This window comes from Aulonocara stuartgranti (assembly GCF_965226115.1).
Source record: "Aulonocara stuartgranti genome assembly, chromosome: 19".
Lineage (NCBI taxonomy): Eukaryota > Metazoa > Chordata > Actinopteri > Cichliformes > Cichlidae > Aulonocara > Aulonocara stuartgranti.
This window is the reverse complement of record NC_138955.1, coordinates 1,857,501-1,869,235: the sequence shown is the minus strand read 5'-3', so window position 1 is coordinate 1,869,235 and position 11,735 is coordinate 1,857,501. Positions and strand designations below refer to the sequence as shown.

Genomic DNA, 11,735 nt, shown 5'->3' with positions numbered 1-11,735 from the left:
CCCCTTCTCTAAAAGGACAGAGAAAAGAATGATACAAACAGAAGGGGAAAAAACTCAAATCCAACTCATTTTTTACTGTATGAAAGTTTCACAAGGTCGTTGGGAGAGTCATGTTAACACAATACCTGAATACAGATTTGTTTCCTTGTTCTACAAGTCACGCAGACTCGAGTCTTTAAGCGATCATTATTACCATACAAATAGACAGATCTATTTAACAACCCCCTTTTTATCGCATAACACTTATTCTTTAGTGTTGCTCCCTGAAAGGCACTGAAATGTGTCTCTCCCCCTACTTACTCTTCCCCTCTTTCTTTTTTTCTTTCTTTTTTTCTCCCCGGGAAATTGTCTCCGGGTTGATAAAGGCTCAGAGCAATAGAAGAAGCAAGGCTGACATCTTCTTAAGAGATGATAGGAGAGCCAAATCAAATAGGATGGAGCAGTCACTCTTTTCACAGATAGGTAGCTCATTTCTGGTGGCTGAGAGTTTGCATCCCTAGTGACGCTCTGCCTGGGAAAGATAGCTCGCTCGGACTCCATTCATTATTTCATTCCCTGTCTCCTCTTTTCACATCTTAGCTACTTCTTTCTTCTTCTTCTTCTTTTTTTTTTTTTTGCTTTAATGAGTTGCCTATTTTTCTCAAGTGTTGATGGCGATCTTGGAATTTAGATTTGGAGACAAAGTGTTTAATCACAAGCGTTTTTCATTTGCCAAGAAGAGGCAAAAAAAATCAATTATTTCTATTAGACAATGCTGATTGAAAATGAATGGAAGTGGTAACATTTTGAAACAAAGGCTCCACGGAGACAAAGATAAGTGTCAGTCTGCTACCCCTGAGGTGTGATGTGCGGTTTGGCTTAATAAGCAGTTTGCAAAAACATTAGCTATTAAATCTTTGCAGAGGGTTGATACAAACACAGAGCAGTTTATTAATAATAACAGCTCATAATTCTGTACTTTTAGTGTCACATTGTTCCTCGCAGAGTCCATGTTGAGCTTCCGATGTAGCGAGCTTCTTTATTTTTTTTGTTTTCACAAACACGTACCTTGACGCATAAAGATGTAACTTCATCAGAGGAAATTGCAGGAACTTTCCTCGTCCAATTATTTATTGCAACACTTACTGAATGAAGCTTCCAAACTCCATATGATATTCACTTTGGCACTTTGTGAAGAGCACTTTGCTATCGCATCCCTCACATTCTCTGCAAATCCCTTAGAAAATTATTTCTAAATATTAACTTCTCTTGCAGAGAGCTCATTCAAAAGAAGAATTACACGACAGATAAAACACTTTATCACCAGTGAAAGACTAGACAATGTACGTTGAGAAATTGGGAAGAAGGCAGAAACAATGAATATTAAGTGCCTAAGAATCCAAAGCTGCTGACTAAATTGAAACAGTATATCCTGAGGGGGTACGGTTTCCAAATTGCTAATTACTGCCTCTGAAAGGGGGCAGTTTCTGATATGTTTGCTTGTGAAAGGCTGCCACTTAATGAAGCAGTGGCTAAAGTTTTTTTCCCCCTTTCTTTCTTTTTTAATATTCCCACACTCCAGCTTTCAGGGCTCTCTCCGGACTTTCCTCCCAGGCCAGAACAATGGCGGGCCCAGGAGCCCAGCTTCCCCACAGGCCCAATGAGAGGAGGCCGGGGGCTGGGTACTGAGGGAGCCGCTCAGCATGCTGAAATATGGAGGCGACAGATAAGGTGGCAGCGGCACAGAGAGGCCCTCTCCCATGGGCCCAAGGGGAAATTTGCAGTTATTAAGAGGAAGATGAGAGCGATTAAATGGCTTTTGTACTCATTTTCACTGACTTTTCTTTTTTATTATTTGGGCTGCCTTCATCTGATAGATGAAAGAAATGGTAAATTACTTTTTTTTGTTTCATTCAGCAACAACACTAGCATTGAGAAAACATCATTACAGTGAGCTTCAATCATAAAACACTTATTAGTCTACTATTGTTTTAAAAAGTGTGGCTGCAACAGAATTACTGTAATCTGACATCTGGAACTACAGTAATTACAAATTTAACATGGTTTGGGATTTTGGTTTGAAGAAATTGGACAAAATGTAACATTGATACATACACAGCATGTGCATGTTTCTATGTATGCAGTCATTTTATGGATGAACACAGCTGGGAGCAGCTATAGAAGCTTGTGCAATTCAACAACAGCCATGCAGCAAATAGAAAGCTCTTTGATTTTGCTTTTACTCAAACTGTGTGACAGATAATTTCCCACTGAACAGCTATATGACACACTGCTCTGCAATGCACTGTGAGGTCTAACAGTGCAATCCAACACAACGGTGCCTTAAAAAGAGAGTGAGTAAATTGCATACTCACAACACAGTGCAAACCTGTTGCTAATAATACCTCAAGCCTTCACATAGTGTTAGATATGCTTGAGAAAAGAGCAGAACAGTGGTGCAGTGTCACCTAACAGCAAGGAGATTCCTGGTTTGAACCGCTTCGTCAGCTGGGGCCTTTCTGCCTTGAGCACCCCCACTTACCCACTCACCAGTGCAAACCTAAGCTGGGCAAGCAGTTAAGAAAATGGATGGATGCTTTAAAAAGTCTCCTTCAGGCATTTTTTAGTAGGATTTTTTACCTTTCGAGATGAAAAAATAGGACGAAAAATGTTTTTCCCCCGGTTTACTATAGCATCCAATATTTCTCCTCATTCAGTCAAAGTCAGCCCTCACTGTTGGAGTATTTGCATTGCTGACTTCAGATTTAGGTAACACACTTATGAAGTTGACTTTGGTTAATGCTAATATTACACAGTGCTGTGCAAAAGTCATGAGCCATCCCTTGTGTCTTTATTTGGGGAAATGGGTGAAGAGATTAATTGAAAAATGTGTAAGCATAAATGGAAATACAGTATATAAGGCAAAAACACAGTTTGAACAATTCTATTAAGCTTGAAAGTCACTGTGTGGTATGACCACCTTTATTATTCAGTATAGTCTGAACTCTCTTAGGCAGCTTTCTTGTAATTTCTTTAGGTAGTCTTCAGGAATAGTTCTCCAGGCTTCTTGAAGACATTCAAAGCTCTTCTTTGGATGTTGACTGTCTTTTGTTCTGTTCTTGACCCCACACTGCTTCCAAAAATGTTAAGGTCCAGTCTCTGTGGAGGCCAATCCATGACTGATGGTGTTGTAATTGTGTGTTTTTCTATCTACTTATGGTTTTACTGCATTGGAAGTGTGTTTGGGATCACTGTCATGCTGCAAAATGAAGCTGTTGCCAATCAGACACTTTCATCCTGAGGGCCAGATGCATCTTTCAGGTCCTGTTTCAGGTCTCTGCTGGGTTTTTTTCTGTTTCTTCGTGCATATTAAATACTATCAGACTATCAGGTACAAGGACTGGATTGAAAACGAGTGAAAAATCAGCCAATGTCCAAAGAAGAACTTTGACAGAACTTCTGAAAACTTGAAGAACAAATCTTTAAGACCACTTCAAAAATGGCAAGAAAGTCTGGCTACTTGCAAGGAAAATTACAAAGAAATAAGGGTATCTTAAGACATTCGCACTATATCTCCAACTCACGGGTGCACAATTTTAAGTTTCATTTTTGACCAACATAGAAAAACAGTGCATTAGCAGTGTTTAGCAAAGATAACAATCCATAGTTTCTAAAACCTCTGAATTCTACACAGTGGAAGCAAAGGTATCCAGCTAAAGTTACCCAGCAAAAAAATCCCAGCAAAACAGGAGTAGAGTCAACCTACTAACACTGAGAGGTGGTCTGACGTTAACATGGAGCTATTTCTTTAAAGATATACAAAACATACAAGATGCAGTTTTACATTTAGTCTCTGAAAAACACACATGATCTAAACTGAATGGGACTTTCTCAGGTACTTCACTAACTAAATAAGCATAAGCTCGTTCTAATTGCCCCTTGTGACCGTCAGCATGCAGTTCCCCTACAGACCTCCTTTCCTACCCCCACAACTTTTTGTAAACGCTGATGGAAGAAAACTTGCACATTTTATTATTATTTTATTATTGCACATTATCTTCCACACCAGCACTCCGTCGGTTTCCTGAAGTGATGCCATAGTGACCATACGCTGGTGTTATCTGCCTTGCAGGCTGTATTTCGGCAGCACTGTGCAGTGGCGCACTGTTTTTTTGTTTGGCGGAGTCACAGCGAGGCGGAGCCACCCGATTGGCTGGACTGCAGGGCGGAAGTGCGTCTGGTGTCCCAGCTGTGCTGAAAACAAAACAAGACAAGCTGCGACTGGTGAGTGCTCGAAACGCAGAGGGGTGTCTTCTCCCTGGCGTTAAATAGCATCCGAATAGATCCGCGCACACCGTGTCCGTGAGGCGGCCGTTGTGTTCAGCGCGTGTAAACCGCTTGTTTTGTTGTCAGCAGTGGACACAGAGATGTGTGGCTGTCCTTGCGCTGAGCTCACGTGTGAGCTGTTGTTATGTAACACAGGCTGAGCCGAGCGTGCGGATACTACAGCCAGCCTGAGCTGTTGTTGTGCTGCACTGATGTTGCACAGCTACACAGTCGCTTTTCTTTACTGCTAATAAAACGTGATGTCAATCGTTTTTCTTTTCTTTTAAGCCGATGATGACCTGCAAATGCTCGTAAATGCAGCGCTTTCTACACCGCTGCAATCAAACACGGAGCAATTCCGGTGATGATGAGCCCACCACGAATTTATGCTGCTAGACTTAAAGGGGGGGGGGGGGAAATCAACCTAGTGATGTTTTATAGCGCTAAAGCTATTGTGGATTTACTTTGTGATTGTTGCGAGGAGGTGGTGGGTTCCTGTCTTTGTTTGTGTTTTTTGTCCCATGTCTTTAAAAATGTGGTTATGACTGCTACTTGGGTCTACTGAAATGGACCTCAGTCATCATGCCTGAGATGGTTGGGGAGGTATAGTTCATAATGCTGCTGATACACAAACAGGTAACAAATTACTAGAAACACATATAACTGCATTATTAAGTCCCTCCGGAGCGGTTTCACTTTGCAACTCATTCTCCAAATGAAGCCACAAACCATTCTTTCAATAGATACTTCCATATTTGGCAATTTAATGGTGCTCTCGTGACTGCAGGGTTTGGCACATCATTTATGTCTTCCTCAAACCATAAGAGAACCCGCCCATAAAGAAAGAAAGCAATTTTGTATTGATTTGCAGGGACAGGTGGACCCCAGCTGTCCTAGCAGAATGCCCACTGCTGCACTAATGATTACATAATTATAAGAGTAGAAATATATGAAATAAAAAGGGAACAATGGCGTGTCGTTTAGTGGCAAGTCCAGCAAAGTAACAACCTGCAAATACACTATTTCCATTAGACTTTCCCAATGAATGGTTTGACTTGTTGTTTTCTTTACACCTTGAATATTTACACTCACGGGCACTTTATTAGGAACATCTTGGTAGTCCTGGATTGGACACCCTTTTGTTTTCAAAACTGCCTTCATTTTTCATGGCACAGGTTCACCCAGGTGTGCTGTGGTGTTTAAACAATAAAAGCTACTGAGGGGCCCAAAGTGTGCCAAGAAAATCCTCCACACCTTTACACCACCAGCAGTGGTCTAAGTGTTTGATTTGATTTCAAATGTTGCAGAAAAATGGGCAATCATGAGACCAGACAACATTTTTCCAGTTTTCTACTTTTCAGTTTTGGTGACCTTGTATGAACTGTAGTCTTAGTATCCTGTTCTTAGCTAACAGCAGTGTCATCCAGTGTGGTTTCTGCAGATTCATTCAGAGATGCTCTTCTACACATCTTGGTTGTAATGAGTAGTTATTTAAAGTTTCTGTTGCTTTTTTATCAGCTCAAAGTCAGTCTACCCACTCTCCTCTGGCATCATAACCCATTCCTTAGAGATGGTTGTGAGAAAATCCCAGTAGATCAGCACTTTCTGAAATACTGGGACCAGTCGATGTGACTGCATTTAAAGTCACTGAAGTCACATTTCTTACCCTTTCTGATGCTCAGTTAAAACTTCAACAGGAATACATCTACATGCCTAAATGTACTGTGTGATTGGCTGATTAGATATTTGCATTAACAAGAGGTTTGGCATGTGTGCCTGCTGGCCAGCGAGTGAAGATGCTGATAATCAATTAGAAAAGTACATCGGACGTTTCTGTTGTTTCATATAAACCTCTAGCCTGCGCTTTAAACCTGCAATTTAACATGACAAGTCATCCAAAGAGTTTAACTGGTCACTAACATTTCCATTCTTTTCCAGCACCATGATGGATGAGCTGGTGCAGGACCTGGTATCTGCACTGGAGCAGACCTCAGAACAGAATAAGCTAGGAGAGCTGTGGGAGGAAATGGTACTTAGTCCTCTGCAGCAACGCCGTCAGATCCGCCGTCGCAGAGGCCGTAAGCGTTTTCGCGAGTCCACCCTCTACCCGATAGAGCACAGGCGATGCTGGATCGAGGCATCCGAGTCCAGCTTGGACGAGGCTAAAGAATACAGGGAGAACATCACTACTTCTGTGGCCAATTGCAGTGACTCTGACGATATGACCGCATCCACCCGATGGCCGTCCCTCATGAGAGGCTCAGTCAGGGCGAGGCAGTCCTCCTGGCCAGAGTCCGACTCCTTCACTGAGAATAACCCCGGACGTCCACTCAGGAGGCGGAGGAAAGTTAAACGCATGACCTCAAATGTAACCGTCAGACTGCAGTCCACTTTAAAAGGTTCTGGCTTGGACAGGAAACAGAGGAATAGGCCTTCTAAGGTGCGGCATCTGTCAGGATCAAAGAAGCGGTCTGGTGGTTGGATGGGAGCAGACAGAAAGACTGAAAGAGCCAGACTGATGGGAAAGGAGTGCTGGGAGAGAAAGAAAGAGCACAGAGATGCTGCAGACGAGAACATGTCTGATGGGTAATTTTTTACATTTTCTTTTTTCTTTGAGGTAAACCCAACTTTTGGCCTCCTCAACCCAACATTAAGAGTCGTATTAAGCACTTTGGACTCATTAATTGTGAAAAATAACATTTTCAGCTTTTCGAACCCAACATTTAATTTACAGTTGTGCAGCGAGCAAAATGTTAACCCTGCCCTTGTTTAAAGAGTCTCAATTTAAATCATGCTGAAAAAGAAGCTCAAAACTCTAAAAGCCCCTTTTACCCTTTAAACTGAAAGTTACCAAGGCAGTTAAACCCATAACATAAAAGTCATGGGCATAACTACTATCAGACAGAAGCAATTAAACAAGGCGACATTTAGGATGATCTATAATGCCTGTCTCCATCTAGCCAGTTGTCAATATTCAGCATGTCCTCAACTAAACCGAAAAAAATGTATCACAATCATGCCACTCCGCTTTAAAGTATTGAGTTGACATTAAAAATGAATGATAGAGTCTCTTCATCCTCATCTCGTATAGCTGAAATGATCATCAGGGAGGGATCTTTGATAGTTATGCCTCCGGGCATCTGCCAGCTCATTATTTTCTTTCAAGAAATATTGTCACAAATAAATGAGTGACTTGGCGTGGTATTGATTTGTTTTGAAATGAATTCCTGTCTTGGGCTGGGTAATTAAAGCTGTGCCTGTCCCACAGTCCCAGAGTGCACCGTCTTGTGCGCATTTTATTTAGCAAAACTAAATGTGGCTGTAACTGGCAGCAGAGAGGGACATTATATTACTACAGTAAAGAAAACATTACCATATGTTGCTTTAGCTTAAGCCCAAAAACTACCAATGACCTCAATTTAAGTTTCATTCACCGCTCTCTGTTAAATATACACATTTAATAGTACTGTGTGTTGAGAAGTAAATAAAACAATTAGATTATTTCTCCTTGTTTTGTACATTTAAGAGGCGTTAACATGTACAGAGGTAGTTTTTGTATCTATAAATGCACCTATGCATCTGTAAATTTCTTTGCATTAGATTTTTATATATGCTTCAACTTAATTCCATATTACATTATGGTTATTTATCTTGCAGTAGTAGGTACTATACATCCATATATCATATATAACATGTTCGTTTTCAGAGAGGTCGTGCCACTTATGATCCAAACTCTAAGCCTTTATAAGATGTAACTGAGTAGGTCATTAAGAACTGAAAGCATCCCCATGCAGATGCCCTGCTATAAAAGCCCAGTGTGTAACATGTTTGTTTTTACTGGGTTTTAACATGCGAGTCTGCAAGGATTGATTTGCTTTTGGACTGAGCCTCTAGTGGCCACTAGGGGGACTGCAGTTTTAGGTCCTTACAAAGTGGCTTCACTTTTCAGGCCCCAAGGTTGCTTTTTTTTTTTTACTTTGAAGATCATAGTTGCACAAACTAAACAAGGTGACACCTGAAAAACTGCTTGTGATTATAGCTAAAATGAGATAGTCTCTTAGTACCCCTAAACAAAATGGTACAAGGCTATGAAAGCCTAGTTTGTTTAATGACTGATTTTTACTCTAATAGATGCACGTCTTCAGTATCTAGGCAGTGGTGCATGTCGGTGGCATTTATTTGTCATAATAGAAGTGTTTTTTGAGTACACCATGTCGTGCTCGGACTTCTGAATTTTAACATTTGAATACAATAGCAGAGAGTAGAGAGTATTCAGGAAGCAGATTCAGACACGGACCTTGACTCAGGAGGCAGTAGCTGATATACACACACCCTATCCCATTTCTGTACATTATAGTCATTGGGTTGTCAGGGATATAATGCTACAATACAGTTACAGTTATAATACACAAATGCTTCTCAGTGCTGGTCAGATACACAGGAACAGAGTCGGTTTTTTGAAGCGTCGTACATCCTGTTTACCATTTCTAATGCCATCCAGTGGACTTTCATAACATATTTCCTTTGCTGATCTCATTGTCTGTTGATCACATAAAACATGTGTGAAGAAGACATTTGAGGGAACCCATAATGGGACGGAGAGAAGGCTTTACATCTTCAGGTTTAATTTGTGCTGACCTCCCTAGCCCCTAAACGGTACTTGTTTTCTTACTTTATGGAAAAATCAATAGCCGTTCTGACAGAAAACAGCTCCGGAGAAGAAATAAATGGGAGCACCATGGCACGCTGTCAATCATTTCTCACTTGCACAACGCCACCACTGTTGATTGCTGCTCAGTAGACTGCCACACTGTACTGAGGGCTGAACAATCTAATGGTTAAGTCCTGGCAGAGGCAAAAGGATATGAACAAATGGCAGCGGTGATGAGGGGTTGACAGTGGTACAGCGGCTATATTTATGCTCTGAGAGTGTACGGTCCATTTGATGTCAGACACTCATGACATTCTTGTAATGTCTTTTGAGTCACTTGGACTTTTTTCTTCTTTCAGTTTTGATTCATTCCTTTAACCTTTTTCATTTGGAGCCTCTGGTCTTCTAAGATCTCCCTCATCTCAAGGTCACTCGGCTTGTGTGCACACCGAGCAGGGCTTTGCCTTCAGCCACCCAAGTGCAAGGAGAGCAGATGTTGGTAGCTCCAGTTGGGCTCCACATCCTTGATTAGACGTGGCTCAGCCTGCTGGCAGTGAGGCCACCTGGCACCCAGGCTGTCCCAGCAAGCAGGCCTCACCTGTGGGTAGTTGCTGTCCCGGGCTCGGCCTTGGTCTCCAGCTGTGTGCTGCTTCTGGTGTTGTTGATTTCATCCCTGGCATCAAAAGCAAACAAAATCTACTGTGGGCACTTCTCTCTTACTGATATCATTTACATTTTAAAAACTCAGTGAGGAGGGCTTTTTTTGGGGGGGGGGGGGGGGGGGGCAGCACGGCATCTGCAGAAGTTAATTTTCATAAATCTCTGAGACTAATCCAATTACTGCAGCTCAGGGAGGGTGGGATAACCTTATAATCAGACACCCATGGAAGAGGGCATGGATTTGGGTTGGGGCGGCTTGTTTGAAGAGCCCACAGATCCATTGTTATCAGCACTTTGCCCCCCTCCGACTCTGCCTCTTCTTTATTCCTCTGCAGAATGAGCCCAGGCTCAATAAATGGCGGCTTGCCTGTAATCTCTGTGCAAACTGGTCTGCCTCTCCCAGGAGCTGAGGATTATAGCCTAATGATTAGTGCTCATCTGGATACTGTGTTTTGCTTCAACTCTTTGGATTGTAATAAGACAATACAGCTGTGAGGGAAGCTAAGTCCATTTCTAAGTGCTGGAATGCAGTTTTTTAATTTCGTTTTGCCCTTGTCTTTGTTTTTTCTGGGCATATTTATTCTAATTATGGTATTTATTACAGAAAAGTATTGTTACATTTGATCAGATAAGCTGCAGTTTCATGGAAGGATTTTCTTGCTGCATGCAGCGAGACAAAACCAAGTTTGCTCAAAACGTTTGTCAACTTTTCTCAACAAAGGTCAAAGAAGAAAGAAGAGGTGTTTCTTTTGGTCCCAAGAAAAATGGGGACCTCAATTATTTATAACATTAATTAGAGTACTTAATGGAAACGGTCTCACATCGGCCCTATGCTGCTTCAAGCGACATCACATTACACCTTTAATACGGATAAATACTTAATGGGAGTCTCTAATTAATTGTTTATACTTGTGATTCTTTTTCAAACTTTGCACAAAATCCCACAATATGAAGCAAAACAGATTTCTTATTTGAAAATGGGAAAGAACATCCTGAGAAATTCCTGTGAAAGGTAATAGACCAGAGCATAAAAGGGGGGTGGGGGGGGAATGCAGGTGTTGGCTGTTGTAGAGCTTTAGGCAGTGTCCTCCTCTGATGTTGTGTGCTCCAGATGCCAGCTGATATGTCCAGAGGTGGGGTACAGCTGAGGAGAGGCCGGGGGAATCGGTGAGGAGAGAAGGTTGAAGGGGAGGGACGGTTTAGGACTGCTGGGTTAGGGCAGACATCTTCCAGATTCTCTGGAGAGGCCTGTTCCCTCTCACATCTGCTTCCTGTGGATGTTAGGGAAGAAGCTGCAGGACCATCTGGCTAGGGAGGCAGGCAGGCAGACAGGCTGGATGGGCATTTTCCTGATCCTGTCATCACTGACAGGCTTCTGCAATATGGCAAAGCACCATATCAGCGCATATCCGACCCTCCAGCTCTCTCCTACAAGCAAGGTCAGCGTTGATAAACAGGAAGCAAAATGCAAGCTGGTCAAGAGAATTAAGCGCCTTTTCTTTCAAAAAGTTGCATGAATACCAATTTGACTAATTAAATGGATAAACCAGTGTGTGGCGCTCAAGCTGATGATGATATATCAAATATATGCCAAAATATATATTTCCTTTAAAAAAAGTGGTCAAACAGAAGCTAATTAAAACAATTAGTACTGTGGCTGTTGGAAACTGGTGTGTGTGTGTGTTAGAAACCAGTCACCCAGGCTTACTGGTATTCAGAACAGTACATGCAGCGTGTAGTTAATCAATAAACCCATGTGCTACATGTATTTAAAAACAACGGCAGAAAAAATGGCCTCTTTCTTCATCTCTTACTGCTCCTTCCTTATCCTCTGACCTTGAACTGTCTGGAGGTCCCAGTTTGAGGAGGATGAAATGTGAAAAAGAAAGAAAAGCCACAGTTATTTGGGTGAGGGGCAGGGGGCACAGAGGGTGTGGAGGGAGCGTAACGGGGGTTGCCCCGAGGACGTGGGGAGGACCGGCAACGGAGCGGTCTGTGCAGAGGCAGCCCACGCAGCAGATGTCGGCCAGTTGTCGAGGCGGCACGTCTGTGGGTCGATCCGCGTGTGGGGCACACCCAGAGGGAGGGGCGGACAGGGGAATGCGTTTCGCTCTCCTGT

General features: G+C 42.4%; 1 protein-coding gene and 1 long non-coding RNA gene across 3 annotated transcripts in view; one reads left to right on the top strand and one right to left on the bottom strand.

Annotated features, from left to right (window-relative positions):
- Positions 1-4,108: 4,108 nt before the first annotated feature.
- LOC309694953 (G patch domain-containing protein 2-like) overlaps positions 4,109-11,735 on the top strand; it is a 26,725-nt gene continuing 19,098 nt past the window's right edge. Inside the window, exons 1-2 of one of the 2 annotated variants that reach the window (XM_082515258.1) lie at positions 4,109-4,263; positions 6,244-6,891. In XM_082515258.1, coding sequence (XP_082371384.1) covers positions 6,248-6,891 — 644 coding nt within the window. In that variant the 5' untranslated portion in view covers positions 4,109-4,263; positions 6,244-6,247. The other variant, XM_082515259.1, reaches the window with a different exon arrangement.
- LOC309694958 overlaps positions 8,304-11,735 on the bottom strand; it is a 53,267-nt gene continuing 49,835 nt past the window's right edge. Inside the window, exon 5 of the long non-coding RNA XR_014272998.1 lies at positions 8,304-9,629. This is a non-coding gene — a long non-coding RNA (uncharacterized lncRNA). The remainder of the gene's footprint in view (positions 9,630-11,735) is intronic.